General features: G+C 39.7%; 1 protein-coding gene across 1 annotated transcript in view; it reads left to right on the forward strand.

The window, feature by feature from the left end:
* Positions 1-18,839, forward strand: part of FAT2 (FAT atypical cadherin 2) — a 105,936-nt gene that overhangs the window by 18,714 nt on the left and 68,383 nt on the right. Inside the window, exons 2-3 of the mRNA XM_048491112.1 lie at positions 8,940-12,209; positions 12,831-13,145. Of these exons, the coding sequence (XP_048347069.1) occupies positions 8,948-12,209; positions 12,831-13,145 (3,577 nt within the window). The 5' untranslated portion in view covers positions 8,940-8,947. The remainder of the gene's footprint in view (positions 1-8,939; positions 12,210-12,830; positions 13,146-18,839) is intronic.

The following is an 18,839-nucleotide window of genomic DNA, read 5'->3' on the forward strand; positions in this document are numbered from 1 at the left end:
CATCAGGTAATGATCTTTTGATATTTACCTAGCAGCACTTGATGCTGATCTCTCTAGCTAGTTTTTCTCAACATGTCTTACAAGGAGGATTCCAAAACCACCAGAGCTAATGGAAAGGACAAAGTGGCGAGATTAGTAATGTCAATGCTACTGTAGTTACAAAGCAAAACCACACCTACTTCTCCGTACACCTAGTCATAACAAGACACAACAGGTGCCATTGCCCCAGGGTTCTGTGTCTTTCTCTAACTCCACTGCTTTTCTCATTGGGTGCCCTGTTCCATCAAAAAGCATCACCCAGGGTAACCCCAACTTCTGCCTAGGCCTAATAGCCGCGTTCACGCTAGTTGTTTCACTTCCACAGAAGTCGTGCCTTCTACCCAATTCATTGGCACCAGGCCTCAGGCAGTTCTTACTAAATTTGCTGCTGAAACTCTCAAAATACTGGAAGTCAGCTCAAATATTAGGATTCTGATAATTCCCAAAGCTGCTCTGAACATTCTTGAGACAAACTGAACAGAATCAGGCAGTGGTGAGCATTTAGGACTAGGATCTGTGGGGTATGCATTCATATCCCTACTGTAGCATAAAGCTCAGTGAGTGACCTGGGACCAGTTATATAGCCTAACCTACTGTGAGAGTAAAATGGCAGGAGAGCGGGTCTGATAAATGTAATCTTCTCAGAGGAAGGGCAGGATAAAAATGTACCAAACAAATAAAATAAAGGAACCTTTTGTTTTGTTTTAAAAAAGTATATTCCACCTTATACCACAACCCTAGCCAATTTGCAACATAATTAAAACATAGTGTGGCATTCAAATAACAGTATCTTCCTTGTAATCCATGAGAAGAAAAACTAGCTAGGCAGCATCAGAAAAGAAACCTCAAATCCCTTTTATAACCTGATGAAATAAAAATGCCTTGCTCTTTGGGCACCTCTGAATAAAACCCTTCCCACAAGGTCATTGCAGCAAACTTCCTTCTCTTCCTCCGGATAGTTCATATATCTTTTAATGAAGCCTGCTGGGTGACCATGAGCCCGTTACAGTTCTCTCAGAACTCTCTCAGTCCACATGGAGGCAGGCAATGGCAAACCACCTCTAAATGTCTTTTGCATTGAAAACCCTGCAGGGACACCTCTCAGCTGTGACTTGATGGCACATGCTCTCTCTCTCTCAATCTCTCTCTCTCTCTCATACTCACACACACATACACACTAGTTGAAGTACATGATCAGAATAATAATTTAACAAATCTTTTGCTGAACTTCACCATTTCAGACTAAATGCTTCCCATATTTTAAAAAGCTGCACACAGTACACTAACGTGTCACAGAGAAAGAAGTCTACCTTCCACAATGTACCGGTTTTCTATTTGAAAAGAAGATGTTATACAAAATACCTGTGATGACCATGTGACTCCTTGTGTTGCACCCTGTCACAGAGCTTCAGTTTATGTCTTTATGTACTTACATTGTCCTGTTGTCAAATATTCCACGATTGCCTAAAGCCAAATGAGAGGTGTTGGGTCCATCTGTGACTCTATTTTTTGGTATCCATTTTGAATTGATGTGTTATAATTACTTTTTAAAAGGCTCTAAGAAAACAAATGCATTATTCACAAGGCTGCAGCTAATATTGATTGGAGAAATGAAGACAAGTTTGACATGTTATGTTTACACTCTTTTTTTGGATTGTTGTTAAAGACTATGATTAGGCAGATACGAATAAATAATAGGCATAGGCATTTTTCAGCTGTTACAATGACTATTTTCTAGGCCAGACATGATGAATTTTTATACACATTGGGGGCACTCGTTCGAGACTGTAATCTGAGGACTGAAGTGTGATGTGCTACATGGGCTGACCTCCTCATGGTTAGTCAGGCTGTATAATAAAGTTGACACCATCCAGCAGCATCAGTGTCACAGATATGGAGCCTATGTGCTCAGTCATGGCTGCAGCATGCCAGACAGAATCGAACTTTTGAAACAAATTTCTCTTTCCTTATAAATAGACAAACTTTTCACCTCATATTGATTAAAATTTGGTGATGCAACCAGGGACCCGACAAAATTGTTTTGAGGTTTGATCCATCAGACACCTAGTTGGTCATCCATTGTCTAGGCAATCAGACTCTATGTATTGTAACACTGACATGTTGATAGAGAGTTTTGTTTCTTAAAAAATATAATGGTACATAGTAAGAAAAAAGATCCTACCATTATGCTGCATTACAGCAAGATTAGATTTCATCTATATAACTCTACTGGTCTTTTTAAAGCTCATTGTTTTGTACTACCAGGGACTTGTGTATCTGTTGATCTGAACCTCCAGTCAATTGAACTATTTAGATCCTCATTGGATTCTTAGTTGTACCCCTGGTTTGGTTTAAAACATTACATCACTTGAGAATCTATGCTACGTGTGGATGCTGTCCTGCTCAGCTGATGTGCGCAAAGTGGCCTGCAAAGAAGCTCAGCAGCAGTGAACTGAATCTTCTTAGCCCTCTGCACTTGGCTGTCACTACTCTGTTAGGGAGGCACTTCTGCACTTAACCTACAAACATCCACAATCTCATGTTCTCCAGGCGTCAACTTTTCCAACTTGTATCTTGTATCTGCTGTATGAGACCCAGCCAACCACACTGTGCAGCAGACTTAGAAAGCCTCTTTCATGTTTTTGGACCAATTATTGAGATTAGGCTTCAAATTGCTCATTAATTAGATTACATTTACTTCTAAATTCATTAAGTCCCTATTGTATGTACATTGGAATGACATTAATTATTTTTATTCCGCCCTTCCCTCCAGAATTTCAGAATGATGTACATAATTTTATTCAATTTTATCCTATATCATGCTCCGAACATGGCACCACCTTAGTAGCTTGTAGTGTAAAATTAATAACGTGTTCGTGTGGCTCCTAGATAAAGTCTAAGTCTCTTTTTTCCAAAGCCCTTTGGAAGTCTCCAAGATGAGAGTATAAGGTGTGTGTGTGTGTGTGTGTCTGTGTCTGTGTGTGTGTATTTGTTTCCCAAATAACCGCTAGGATGCCTTTTGGGCATTTGCTGCTCCTTTTGAGGCTGAGTGCTAAATGGACCACACCCTTAAGCATCCCTTCCCCACCTTAAAACTATGTTATGGAATCTGGATTTAAAAAGAAATTAATTGCATCTAATGATTTGCAGCACATCATAGCTTAATCATTAAATTTTCCATTCCCACCTACTACTGAAACTCAGCAGGCATTCCAACATCAGTTTTTTTGTCTTGAATTGTAGATGTTAACCATAATTTAATCAGAAGCAGGAAAAGAAATATGATATTTAGAATGGTACTTAAAAATCTTGTGCCCATTCTCTTACTGACTGTAGAATTCCTTTGTGTCCTGTGTCTCACTCATAAATATATAATCCATTTTATTATTTAGACCCTACTTTTTCCTCAATAGAACTCAAAACAGTTTACTATATTATTCTTCCATCTTCTTTTTATCCTCACAACAACAACCGTGATCCAAAGTGATCCAGCAAACTTCATAGTAGAATGGAATTCAAATATGGGTCTCCTAGGTCCTAGTCCAACACTAACTACTATGCAACACTAGCTCTGATGCATACTGAAAAGTAGATTATTTTGAGGTATAAATAAAGCACACCAAAGTAGCTAATCTCCCACTTATGCTGTAAAGCTGTGAGAGTCACACCCCAGGGACATTATTTATTATTTATTAGCTTTAAAAGGGGCTTGCATCTGGTGTGTTTAGAATCCACTTTCCCCTGTCTGTATATCAGTCTTGCCAGGGCTTGGTATCAGCCTGCCAGGTAGATTTGACTTGGGATTCTGTGCTTTGAAATTGGTTCTGTTCTTGCAAGTTGCAATATTGTGTTCCTTACTTAAGTTAATTTGCATTGGATTCTCTGGCTCAACATTGGCTTGAATTCTCTGTTTGGGTTGCAACATTGCTCCATGTTAAATTGTTTGCATTGGTATGGATTATCTAGTTTGACATTGGTTGTAGTGGGCTTGCCATATTGTCTAGTTCTTCTGAAGGAATCCCCTGGTTCAGCATTGATTCTGGGCTCTTCTAATTGCATTGGGAGGCTTCTGGTCTGTGGTTGCTTTGCTTGCTATTGTATATTTGGCTGTATTTGACCTGAAGAAAGCATGGCATATTTTCCCAGGAAGTAACAGAGAATGGGAGGGCACTTTTTGTTCAGGGTCCCATAGAATTAGACTTCTCACTCCATTCTACTTGAACCTTGGAGGCTATCTAGTGAACACACACCACCAGCTCCATGGCAATTTTGGTACCATTTTGGTAATAGCCCTTCTAGCACCCTCAAAATATTCCCAATAGGAAATAATGGAGTCAAATAATATTGGAATTCTGGGGCGGGAGTGAGGGGGGGGGGACCAGATCCAAATATCAAATGAGTATTTTGAACATGAATAACCAAGAAAAACCAACATGTTTCAGCTCCCTGTTATATAGATTTGAAATGTACCATTTTTCCAGGGTGTACATTCTTATTCTTCTAAACACATTGACTGCAACAGATTTAGAAGGCTGCAATTCTGCTTAAGATTGCATTGTTATACCAACACCCTAGTTACTAGTTCACACTCATAATGGATGCCACAAAGCTAAAGATTTCACTAACATTTGTGAATAAATTAAACAGTGACCCTTCTTTTGGCTAAAAATGATTTTCAGCTTGAATAAGATTTACTGCCCAATCCATGGGGGAAGGAGGTAGTTTTGTGGTGGCCAGGGATGGCGCAGCCCTGCTGCCTCCCAAGAGGTTTCCAGTGGTATATACTGCAAAAAGAGAGAGAGAGATTTCCAGCAGCTCTGAAACTTTCCTATGCATCCCAATAGGCTGTGCCACATTTTTAGCAGGTGTAAACTGACTCTAGCCAAAGGAGGCATTCCAGGCCAAAAGCCCTTAGGAAGTCAACTCAAGTTGGCTCCACCGCTGGGAACACCCCTATCAGTGCTGGTAAAGTTATTTCTAGGAGAAACTGAGCCAAAAATATACCCCAAAATACCTTATCTGTATTTTTTTTTATAGATATATTCTGATCTCTCAAATATTTCCAGGGTTTTTCAGGAACCACCACCCCAAAAGTTCGGAAAAATACCAGAAATATTTAGCATTTTCTGGATGATCAGTAGCCAGTGTTTGTAGGCTCCTGGGGACTGTTCCCCCTTTTTTTCTTGTCCTGCCTTTGGATTTATGACTCAGGGGTTTTCAGTGAGCTGCATCAGTCAGTTTCAGGTTTATTTGTCAGGTTTCTTTCAGGTTTTCTCTTGATTATACAGTCCGGGCAAATGATCACAGGAAACTGCTTTATATTGTGTCAGGCCATCTATGTAGTTGCTGTGCATCCTGCCTAGCAGCAACTTTCCGAAGTCATAGACCCTATTTCCAGATTCTGCCTAGCCCCTGCCTCCTGAGAACCTATTTAACTGGAGATGTGAGAGACTGAACAAGGCCCCTTCTTGAGAGCCAGCATGGTATAGTGGTTAGTAGTAATGGACTATCATTTGGTGAACTTGGTATTATGCCTGCTTAGTGACCTTGGACTAGTCACAATTCTCTCTGAACCCTCTCAGCCCCACCTATCTCACAAGGAGTGGGGAAGGGAAGGTGATTGTAAGCTTCTTTGAGACTCCTTAAAAGTAGAGAAAAGCAGGGCATAAAACAAGTTCTTTTTTCTATATGGAAGGGACATAATCTGCATGGAGTTTTGTTTTCTCCCCAATGATTTATTATGGAAAAGTAGGTGGGGAGATTCTTATTTCAACTTTTCAGTACCAGGTTCCTTTAGTAAGGATATAAAGCACCTGCTAAACTTTCTGTTGATAAATATGTGGGAATAAAATTTGTTCACAGATTGTGTTTTAAAATAGAATATGTTTCTGGACCTTTTAAGGTCAAATTCACATCAGCCAAGTAGGTGGAAATTTGGGGGTTATTTAAAACCAATTGATTTGAGATAATCTCAGCATGTGAGTATTAGTGTAGTGTTGAGAGGGCTTCTTTGCCAAAAACACAATGACTGGCTAGCTAATATATGCATCACCTCCTATTGTACTGTAGGTTAGAGAAAAATAACACAACATCCATCCATCCATCCATCCATCCATCCATCCATCCATCCATCCATCCATCCATCCATCCATCCATCCATCCATCCATCCATCCATCCATCCATCCATCCATCCATCCATCCATCCATCCATCCATCCATCCATCTATCTATCTATCTATCTATCTATCTATCTATCTATCTATCTATCTATCTATCTATCTATCTATCTATCTATCTATCTATCTATCTATCTATCTATCTATCTATCTATCTATCTATCTATCTATCTATCTATCTATCTATCTATCTATCTGTCTATCTATCTATCTATCTATCTATCTATCTATCTAAAAATAATTATCAACATGGCCAAATCTGAGGATACTTAAATCTGGAGACTGAAGCCATGAACAGACAAGAAAGTGGTCAGAATGAGATATGTGATCAATCTTTTTCATAACTTACAAAATTCCCATTCGTTTGTTTTTACCACATGGGACAAGAAAGCCTTCTTGCTATACAGGACTAATGGATGCCAGCATGTTTTATTTCAAAGTTCAACAAATGAAACACTGAGAAAGAACAGCTTCCGACAAGTTCCTTCTTGCTGCTTGACATTTTAACCCTGTTAAAGTCATAACAAGAGATGTACTTTTCTTGTGAACGTGGCTTTCTGGCTGAGAATAGGCTGTGTGCCTCTTATGACCCTAATCTTGCAGATTTTCTGAAGCACCTGTTCAGTGAATTGTTTGCTTAGCATGTGGGTGGGCTGTTAGGAAGCTAATATTTTTTCCCAGTAGTAGCCTTCTTAAAACTCTGTTACTTGTTCATCACTGTGTTTGTGGCATGCTCATCATAAGGCACCGTTGTAGAAACTGTTCAGGGAGTGACAGTTATGAATACCAGCAGAACATTATAGGATTTTATCCAGATTAATCACAGATTATAATGAACAATGTGTGTGATCATAGTATGTTTGTCATGTGAAGTTCATCAGTACTGTACTACAGTTTCCCAGTTCAAAGCTCAGTGCTTTTAATCATTGTATAAAACCCAATGGCTTGGAAACATAAGGTTGTTTCCTATGACTGCCTTCTGCGAAGTATACCTGCAAAAGAAGAAGGCTTTTTTCAGTGGAAAATGACTTTTTCTGGTGGGAAAAATCTTTGTTTAAGAAAATCTGCTGGAGGAAGACTCAGTGAATGGATGTAATAGAATCCATCTCGTAGAGATGAAGGGAAAGATGTGTCTATGAAGTAAACATAAAAGGCACAAGGGCTACATGACAAATTTCACCTACCACCCTGTTTAAACATCATGTGCATTACATGCTACCTCAGACGGCAAATATTAGTGCCACATGCAGTCTGACTCAGTGGTGGGATTCAAATAATTTAACAACTGGTTGTATACAAGCACCATTTTAACAACTGGTTCTGCCGAAGAGGTGTGAACCTGCTGGATCCCATCACTGGTCTGACTGTAATAAATATTCCACTACTCATCAAAGTGTAAATATGAGTATGGGAATCCCCAAATTCTGGAATAATCACTTACTACCAACCTACTCATACAAATGAAGTAGGAAAAGCCAATTCAATTCAGCCCTCAAGGCAGACGTCAAACATTTCATTCAAAGAGAAAATGAAATGCCAGCTGACTCCGTGCCTGGATTGGAAAAGTGCTATTTAGCAACAAAAGTCAGGTGTGAGTGATAGTATCTGGTTTATTTATATACCAAAAAGTTTTGATTGTATACACACAGACACGCACACACACTCACACACACACTGAGCTATGAACTGGGAAAATGTGGTAGTGATGAACTGATAACTTCACATGACAAACATACTATGATCGCACACATTGTTCATTATAATCTGTGATTAACATGGATGAAATCCTATCATGTTCTGATGGTACATATATACATGCATGCGCCCACACATACATACACATATATAATGTAAAGACTCTTTGCTATATTTTATATACGTATGTGTGGCATTAGCTTTTGGGCACCAGAGCTTAATTAGATGTCAGTTAATTGTCTTGACAGTTTATGCCTTAATCAATGTGTTAGTTTTTAGGGTGCCACAAGGCTATTCTGGGCTTTTAGATCATGAACGGTTCTTGGGGAAACAAGTGTGTCTTAATTAAGAAAAAAAAGAGAATGTGAAACAGCAGGAAGATATTTGATCATCAAATTTAATTTAAAGGAAAGAGAAATATCTGGGATATACCATCAAAATATAGACATCTAAAGTTAACCTAAATAATGTGCAGATATTATCTCTATTCATCCCCGAAAACAATTGAAAAGTTGTTCACTTTTCCTTATATAAATACCGTGTGGATTATTATAAACAGTATATCCAGCTTCCCCAGCCTTGCCACAGTTATATCACTGATACATCAGTAAAAACACAAGGTGAGGACTTAAGGGACCAGCCATAAAGTACAACCACACTGAAGAAGAGAAGAGGCAGTAAAGCAGTGATAAAAGACTGGTTGGGTAAAATAGGACTAAATGTGAGAAAGGGTGAGAAGAGAGGAGGCTGTTAAAAGTGTGCCATCCTGTATGAAGCTCTGTAAGGTTCACTGTGTACCCATAACTTTTTACATTTTTGCTACGCTGTGTTGCCATTTTATTTTTATTTAGGCAGAGTAGCAGGTACTGGGGTGATGAAAGATGATAAACTCCAAGAAGTCTAGATCCATTTGTGGTCAATGGAGTTTTAATTCTGCTTGCTAAATTTGTGTCATAAATGATTCCAGATACCTAGTTTCTATACCAGCTATCATACTATTCACTAACTGTTTGTCTTCCTCCATTTAGGATCTGCAATGGACATAAATACAAGATCTTTGATGAAGTTTGCATTGTGCCTAACGGCCTTTTTGGCATGTGAAGGAAGTTCAGAAAAAGGCAATGCATCTCTTTTGCACTTTACTTATCCTCTATACAACACCACAGTCTATGAAAATGCAGCCCCCAAAACCTACATGGAGAGCTATGTCAAAATGGGCATTTATATCACTGACCCAGCATGGAACATCAAATACAAAATAGCTTCTGGGGACACTAGTAGTCTGTTTAAAGCTGAGGAACATATTGTTGGAAATTTCTGCTTTTTGAGGATTAGAACCAAAAGTGGTAATACAGCCCAGCTGAACAGGGAAGTCAAGGACAAGTACATGCTAATAATCCAAGCTGTGGACAAAACCTTTGCTTATGAGGCTTGGGCCAAAGTAATGGTCTACATCCTTGACAAAAATGATTTGAAGCCACTGTTCTCACCCCCCTCTTATCAAGTAACCATCCAAGAAGACATGCCCCTAAAAACCATGATCACTGTGGTCAGTGCCACAGATGCCGATGTTGGTCAGAATGCATTGTTCTATTATGCATTGAATACAAAGTCACAGTGGTTTACCATCCATCCCACCAATGGGGTAGTCATGACGGCAGCTAAACTGAATGCTACCCACAGAGGGAAGCACCAATTACAGGTCCTGGCTGTGGACAGAATGAGGAAAATCACAGAGGGAAAAGGTTTTGGAAACTTGGCTGATCTTACAATCCAGGTAGAGCCATCTGTCAGGAAGCCCCCTGTTATTACATCAGTGATGGTGAGGGCATCTCATTCTTCTGAAGATCTTCTATATGCTACTTTGAGTGTGGAAATGGATGGGTCAGGAGCTGGGATAGATTCTGTTTCTATTGTGGATGGAGACCCAAAGAAGAATTTCAAATGCATCAGATCATATGTGGGGAACAAGGAGTTCATGATTGTGTCAGCCAAAGAGATCAATTGGTATGACTACCCACATGGTTTCAATCTCAGCCTGAAAGCTATGGACAAAAACAAACCACCTCTTTTTTCTCAAACTGCAGTTGTTCAAATACCACCTTTAAAGTACACCTCTGTCAGATTTGAAAAAAGTGCATATCAAGTCCAACTCAGTGAATTTTCTCCTCCTGGAAGCCATGTTGTTATGGTTAAAACCATTCCAATTATCCCAAATCTAAAGTACATTTTAAAACCTACTTCTGACACCAAATACTTTAAAATCAACCCTCAATCAGGTCTGATAACTACAACTAGACAAATAGATTTCCAAGAAAAGCCCCATTTCGATCTTGAGGTTACTACTAGTCACAACTCAATCTCTGTCTCGATTGCTGTTGACATTATTGACTGCAACAACCATGCTCCAAGGTTTATCCAACCTTCCTACCATGGCAGCTTTGATGAAAATCTGCCTGTTGGCACCAGTGTCCTATCAGTGAAGGCTACAGATGGTGACTCTGGGGAAAATGGTTTTGTCACATATAGCATAGCCAACATGAGAGCTGCTCCATTTGTCATTGACCCATTTTCAGGAGTCATCTCCACCTCCAAATTAATGGATTATGAGCTGATGCAAAGGTGGTACCATCTACGTGTCTGGGCATCAGACTGGGGATCTCCTTTTCGCCATCAGACTGAGGTCTATGTTTCCCTCATTCTGAGTAATGTGAATGATAACATGCCAGAGTTTGAAAAGATAAACTGCAATGGAAGTATTCCCTGGGATTTACCTGTGGGGCACTCTGTGGCCACCATGTCAGCCATTGATATAGATGAGCTACAGCACATAACCTATGAAATCATGTCTGGTAACGAAGGAGAAGTTTTTGAATTGGACCCTATCTCTGGAGTGATTTCTCTAAGAGCTTTCCTCAGAGATCTCCATGCTGGACTACCAACTTCTTATTCTCTCAAAATTACTGCTACTGATGGAGATAACTATGCTTTCCCAACACATGTAAATATCACTGTAGTCAACCAGGACATCCCAGCCCATATCCAGTGTGAGGAAACTGGGGTGCTGAAAAAACTGGCTGAGACCATAATCCATTCTATGGATTCTCAGTCTCCAGAACAAAACTTCAATGATGACACCTCCTTGAATGTACACCTCATAAACCATCATGCGCCAAAGTTTGACAATACTTTTCCAAGATCTATTGATATTGTAGAAACAATAACAGTCAACTCAAACATTGCTCACTTGACAGCCATAGACAGTGATACTGGCTTTAATGGAAAGATGGTCTATGTAATATCTGATGGAAATGATGATAGCTGTTTTTACATTGACACAGAAACAGGTCTCCTCCAAGTGTCCTCTCCTTTAGACCATGAAACGACAAGATTCTATGTACTTAACATTACCGTGTATGACCTTGGTATACCACAGAAGTCATCATGGAAGCTGCTAGCTGTGAATGTTCTGGATACCAATGATAATGCTCCTAAATTTTCACAAGGTACTTACTTGGTTACAGTACCAGAAGATATAAAAACAGGTACAACAGTAGCAGTGGTGAAAGCTGATGATGCAGATGCAAATGACAACGGAAAGATAAAATATTCCTTTCTAGCTCCCAGTGATAAATTTGTCATCAATAGTGTCACTGGAGAAGTGGTAGTCACTGCACCCCTTGACAGAGAATTGTGGCCTCGCTATGTGTTAAAAATTGAGGCCAAAGACCAGCCCCCAAAAGGTCACCAGCTGTATGCAATTGCTGATTTAGTTATTTCTTTAGACGACATAAATGACAATTCTCCACGCTGCATCCCAACCTTGAACAAAGTAAAGGTCCCTGAGGATTTGCCTCTTGGGACTACTCTTCTGTTCCTGGAAGGCTTTGATCCAGACATTGGCTCAGGGGGAGAACTGAAGTACAGTCTGTTCAGTGATAATGAGAATGCATTTCATCTAAATGAATTAACAGGGGCTCTGAGCTTGGAAAAAGAGCTTGACTATGAGAAGCGTGACTCTTACAACCTGTCTGTGAAGATCAGTGATACTGGGAAACCGCTTTCTCTCTTTTCTCTTTGCTACATCGAGATTGAAGTTTTGGATGTCAACGAAAATATACATCCTCCTCGTTTTGATTCTTTTGTGTATGAAGGGTGGGTCAAAGAAAACAGCCCAGAGGGGACCTTTGTGATGAGAGTAACCGCTCAAGATGGTGATAAAGGGAAAGATGGACAAATCCAGTATTCCATCAGAGATGGAACAGACTTGGCTCTCTTCGAGATTGAAAGGGACACAGGTAATGATGGGGCACTGGAGATCATGGGTTGAATGATACTGATGGATTGGTCTGAAATTTTGATTTGATTTCTCGTTTGGCATCTATTTCTAAATAATTCACAGTGGATCTAGTTTCTCTGTGGTGAATTTTGTCCTAATAGAGAATTAGCACAGTTTGAATGCATGTCTGTAGTATCAAACAAGCAAAAAAAATTTTTTTCATGCCAATGCTATTCAACAGTCTCAAAGGATTTTCATTATTTCCCAGTATTGTGGAATGGATGTTTCTGTTTCGTTCAGAACTTAAAATAACTAGAAAGAGAAACAGTCTGTTTTATTTTGCAAATTAGTCATTTTAAATGCTTCAAACTCATATTCTTCATCTAACACAGAAGGAACTTAAAATTTAAAGACTCTGTTATATGGTTAGGTTGATAAGAGGTGAATGAAAATTATATGACTTGCACAGAAAAGGTTTCTTCAAGATGTTCAGGGATGATGAAAATGAAGGGCATGTTTTCATTGTTTCAGAAAAGTTTCAAAATAAGAAAATAACTTACTTTTTAAAGGGAAGTATTAGTTGTTGAATATCTCTGTTTTTATTTTTTGGAATCTAATGAACTTTTTGTGTTTTTCTTAGGTACCATCTTTACCACTGGGCCACTGGACAGAGAATTCAGCTGTCATTACTGGCTTACAGTGCTAGCTGTTGATCTAGGATCTGTCCCTCTGTCCTCTGTGGCTGAAATTTACATAGAAGTCAATGACATAAATGACAACCCACCCCAGATGTCCAGTCCTATCTTCTATTCCTCTGTCATGGAGAATTCACTGCCCAGCACCTCCATACTTCAGGTTAAAGCTATTGACCCAGATTTTAGTTCCCAAGAGAAACTAACCTTCCACATCATCAATGGAAACCATCAAGGATTGTTTGCCATTAATCCTGTCACAGGTAAGAAACAATTTTTACTAATTTACTTAGGCCATTTTCATGCCTGTTTCTCCAGTCTTGCTCAAGGTATGTAGTTCTCCTTGCAAATTGTTTGTTTGTTATCTGAACCTTTCCCAGTTCACATGTTTAAGCTGCTTCAGGTCCCCGCTGAGGAAAAAGATGAGGTATAAATTAAGTAAATCAATTTTTAAAAGCAGTGCTATTTGGCCTCTGCTGCCACCATTTATGAAGTCTGAATTTTAAAAGGTGCATATTGTTTTTTATTTTGACATTACAGATTCTGACATAAGAAAGAGAAAATGGCAGGAAAGCATACAATGAATAAGGTGCTATGCTATAGAAATGCCTCATAGACACGAGAAGTCATAATATAAATACAGACTTCAGGATATTAGAAAGGAATGGGGGAGAGAAAGCTGTGAGACCAAGTTCAGTGCTATTTTGCCCTGTTCTATCACAGTTTTCTCCTTTGCTCTTTCTTGCTTTGTTTCATTTCTGTCCTCTCTAGTGTCTCCAGTGTAACAAGAGAACAGAGGGGAAAATATGGAGTCATATCTGTTCTAAATTTTGTTGCTTTTTCTGCCTGAGGCTGTGAGCGAGGGGGCAGGAAGTCTCACTCAGCCTGGTACCTTTTTAATAATTGAAAATGGCGATTCACTAAGCGAGGACGTACAGATTCCAACAGAAGCTTCTCCATGGCTAGAGCCAGCATTAGGCATGACTGGGCACCTACCAAGTCAGAAGGAACTTATGTTGCCTGCAAACTGGTCATGTAATGTGCTTCTAATTACTTGTGTTGCCTGCAAACTGGACATGTGAATGTGCTTCTAATTACTCTGGAATGCACTCAGGTCGTGTGTTCCACTTACTTTCTACAGGGATGGGGTTATATTAGATTGATGATTATGCTTGGTATAAAGGAGTGATGATAGCATTTGCCAAGAACTTGACAACTAATAAGAGACCGGGGGGCACCTAGGGTTGCCAGCCTCCAGGTGGTAGCTGGAGATCTCCTGCTATTGCAACTGATCTCTCAGAGACAGATTACTTCAGCTGGAGAAAATGGCCACTTTGAAAGGTCCATTGTACACCTCGCCCTTATTGGGCTGCACCCCCAAAACCTCCAGGTATTTCCCAACACTGACGGTGTAATGCCACTTCTAGGGAAAACTGAAATGACCCAGTCATTTACCCTTCAGCTTGTTAGGCCTGTTCCCCTGAAATTTTCCAAAAGCTCCAGTTGTTTGGCTGTAATTTTAAGTGTTAAGTGAATGGTTATGAGGAGAGTAGATCAGCCTTGCTGAGAACTATGACACTAATGCAATTGCCAGCTGAACTTGCTGATATTTCCTCAGCTACATGCCAGGTTAGCTCCTTATTGGATTCCCTTGATGTTTCCTTGTGAAGTATGTCTCCTGCATAGCACCATGCCAAAGCAGTTTTGGACCTGCAGGTGCTACAGGGCCAGGCCATTTGCTCAGTCCAGGAATTAAATACCCCCACGTGTAGGAGAAGGGGTAGTATTCACCAGAGGCATTATTGGGCCACTAAATTGACCTGCTTGTATTGCAAAGCATGGAATTGTTTGCATTTTATCATGTTTCTGTACTGGGACATCTGGATTAAATCTTTAATTGACCCTCATGAGATAGAATATAATGCCTGCTTTTTACACATGCATATGTTAATATTGTGTGACTGGCCAAGCGTCACCCATTAAGTAAGTAAGTTAGTAAGCAAGTTTATTACAGTCATTGACCAGCCATCATAAAAATAAAATTGGCAAACATACAAATAGAAAATGCATAGCTAAGTAAAAAAATTATACTGAATAAGTGTCACACATTAAGCTTCTACATCAGAGTGAGGATTCAAACCCTTGTCTCTCGGATCCTAGCCAGAAATGCTAACCATTGCATCTCACTATTGTCACTGCTATCAAACACAGAGGGATTTTTAAAAATTGAACTAGCCACTGGAACCCCAAGATCTTTTTACTGGTTTATTTAAACTCAATTTTTGTATATTTAGTTAATATTTTTTTTTGCCCTCCCTTATGCAGTTGGAGAGGTGGGGCCTCTTCAGCCAATTCTATGCCTACATTATATAAAGAAATAACAACTATGGATGTCTCCTGCGGTTGCAGCACTGGGGGTTATTTGTTTGGGTGGGTATTTTCCCCAAATGGATAGATTGCAGATTTTGGTTTTGAGACCTAGCCAGCTGAATGAGTTTGTCAGCCACCAGCTTGCTGTTTGACATGAACTATGGTTAGCACTATGAGAAATGTGTTGCAAGCTTATGCTGGGAACCCTGTTCTCACATGTGCATGGACCAGAGTTGGATTAGGACTACTGTGCATGGGAAAGGGGGCTTCAGCATTCCCCCAAGCTGTTTTCTGACCTGGAAAAGTCCTTTGGAGAGTTATTTGCCTTGTTGGGGTACCACATATACTAATGGGACAAACAGTATCTCCTTGGGACTATTTCAGGTCAGGGAAACATTGTGGAGCAGAAGACTGAAGGCCCTCCTCCTTGAGCACCAGAATCCTGATACAAGTTAGGCTAGCATGGAATCCCATGTGCACATACAATCATGTGGACCTGGGGAAGACCCAGAGGAAACGTAATGTAGTTTGGCCCTGCCTGCCACAAATGGTTCAGGTTGATGGGTCAGGAGTAGTGCAGGACTGCAAAGCCCTTAATTTATTGTCTTAACTTATTAACTATAGACTGAGGCCAAGCGACTTGCCAACTCCACCTAACAAGTCCATGACAGAGTTAGAATTTGAAATAGGGACATGTTGATTCATTATTTAGTGTCTTACTGTGCAGTTGTGAGAACAGTTTCCTAAGAATAAGCCCCACTAGATAGACTTCAGTAGGGGTCGTAGTAGACCTGCTTAGGATTGCAATGTTAGGCTCATTCTGCACATGCAGAATAATGCACTTTCAAACTGCTTTCAATGCTCTTTGAAGCTGTGCGGAACGGCAAAATCCACTTGCAAACAGTTGTGAAAGTGGTTTGAAAACGCATTATTTTGCGTGTACGGAAGGGCCTTAGTTACTAAGCTATATCTTTCTTTGATTGTTGCTGCTGTTCCATGTAAAGTAAGCAGTAATTAAAACACCATTAGAACTGATACAAATACCTTTTGGAGGGTCTGCATACTGAGTATGGCCCTCCTTAACCCTTCAAAAATGACTGAGAGGAGGGGAAGAATAAGTGTAGGAGGAAAATGTGGCTGCATAATAGAGATTAAAACTTTGGCTTTTTCCACACAAAACAAATAAAACATCTTGCAGATGTTTTAAAAAGAATTGTTAGTCCACATAGCATGGAAAATAAAGTGTTTCAGGTGAAAATTGTTCTTTTTTTCCCATCCTCCCCCCCCCCCAACTTTAAAGCTGTCAGTTTCATTTTGCTGCACCTGCCATTTTGTGCTGCTTGTGATTCTCTGCGCTGCCTGCCATTTGTGGAGTTTTTCCCAGGGATGTTTCCTCTACTCGATGACATTTAACTGATATAAATACATGAATCGACTGAGCTTTGCCGGCTGATTTCTGCAACATGTCGCTTTCCTTTTTTTAAAAAAAATCAGTGAGGCATCTTGGAAACTATGGAGAGTCGATATTGAGTCTTCATGGCTTCAAAGATACCTCATTAAAAATAAAGGGCGGGGGAAGCAACATGTTGCCAAAATCGGTAGGCAAAGCTGATTTGATTCATGTACTTAAATCAATGAAATGTCACCCAGCAACAATGCCAGCAGAGGAAACGTCCCTGGAAAAAACTCTGCAAATGGTGGGTGATACAGAGAATTACAAGCAGTACATAATGGCATGCTCAACAAAATGAAACTGACATCTTTAAAGTTGGGCAGGAGGATTACAATGTTTCCTGTCACTGTGCAGTGAGCAGGAAATGGTTTCAAAATGTCAAGGGAAAAGATTACTAGTGTAGTGTTTTCAGAATAAAACGTTTTGAGGAAAAATAAACTGTTTCCCAAACTGAGGTGTTGTGTGGTTTCCTGGCTGTATGGCCGTGTTCTAGTAGCAAACGTTTTAATCAAAATCTGTGCGGAATTCCTGCAGGAACCTTTTTTATTTTGCAACCTCAAAACATTTTATTTTTTGTTGTGCGGAATGTGCCCCTCAACCATTGGCGAGAGATGGCCCTGCTAACCTTTTGCTGAGTGGTTTTGTTTTTACCGTAGGAAGTTTTATAATAATCAGAGGCCACAGACCAAAGAAGCCACTAGGCACTGTGTGGAGAACCAGGGCTTGCTTTGTACTTTCTCTGCTGCAGTGCAGATTGACAGTTGAGAAAACCAGCCATTTCTTAAAACTAATTAGCAACTTGGTTTCTGTGGGTGTTGCAGTGCCAAAAAGTGTACTTTGCTCTGGCTGTTGATACTTCTTTGGAACATGGCATATAACAATCTGAACTCAGTACTTGAATAACTCTAAAGTAAATAGTTATTTGTTTGTGTCACAGAACAGACTGAAATTCAGTGGCCCTTTTTATACATGTCCATGAAAATGTTTTGCAAATGTTTTCAAAACTCCCTGTTTGTCTGCACTCTTTTGGAAGTGCTTCCTGGCTGTCATTTTGTGGTCATTCCGTTATTTTTTTAATGTCTTCTTAGATTCGTTGCTACGAAGTTTCAGGGCCTCATGCTGCAATTCTCTAGGGGTTGTGTCTATGTAGCTATGTAGCTATGTAGCTACATAGACCTGACCTGACCTCCTGAAATTAAAAAAAAAACTTGATGGAAATACAGTGTGAGACACCTGGGGCCCGCTCAGAAAATGGGACCAACGAGGGAGTCCAGGGACTGCAAAAGAGGCATGTGAAACATTTTAAAGAAAGAATTGCCAGGAAACAGCATACAAAACATTTTGGGCTGAAAACCATGCTGAACTCCATGCAGAAAACATGTTATTTGCTGCCTCAAAATGTTTTATTTGGTTTGTGCAGAAAGGGTCAGTGTTAAAGAGGGTTTGGAACACAGTTCTAACATTGGTTACTGCAAACATTACAAAATTGCACGCAGAGAACAATGTGAATGACTGTTGCCAAATATCTCTGTAAACTGAAGCTTGACAACACATCACTTTTACTAATTAAGCACCAGGCCTTTCCCTCTTGACAAAGTTCTTATGACAGATTAAGAGATTAAGTTTGCTTGTCTGTAGTGTCAATGAAAGAAAAAGAACAAGATTGTCAATTAATTTCAGATTCATGTTTTCAAAAATGAGGCACTTTCTGTATTGTTCTTTACTTCCTCTGCATCTTTATACAGTTTGATTAAAGACCACAATCTTGACTTATCATGAAATAGCTCAGCTTTTATCTGTTATGCTCTCACTGATTTGGTTGGTGAAATTGCTCAGCATTTTTCTTTTCTTTAGGCATCTAATACTCTGTGGCTTAACAATGAACTGCCTTTTCGTCTTTTTCTTTCCTCCAACCAAGTATTGCCCATTTAAAGCCACAGGCATCTCCAGTGCTAATAGTAAAGAATAGTTAAAACACCAGTTTTTAATTGGCAGAGTGTGACCCAAAATTGGGTTTTAATTTGAATTTAAAGACAGGTCACACCAGGACAGTGACTTAGTGTTCTTCTACAATTTTATTTTTCAACAGGAAAGAGTAGCAGAAGGGGAAATGGGGGCGGGGGGCGGGGGTAGT

Source organism: Sphaerodactylus townsendi, linkage group LG03 (genome assembly GCF_021028975.2).
Source record: "Sphaerodactylus townsendi isolate TG3544 linkage group LG03, MPM_Stown_v2.3, whole genome shotgun sequence".
Lineage (NCBI taxonomy): Eukaryota > Metazoa > Chordata > Lepidosauria > Squamata > Sphaerodactylidae > Sphaerodactylus > Sphaerodactylus townsendi.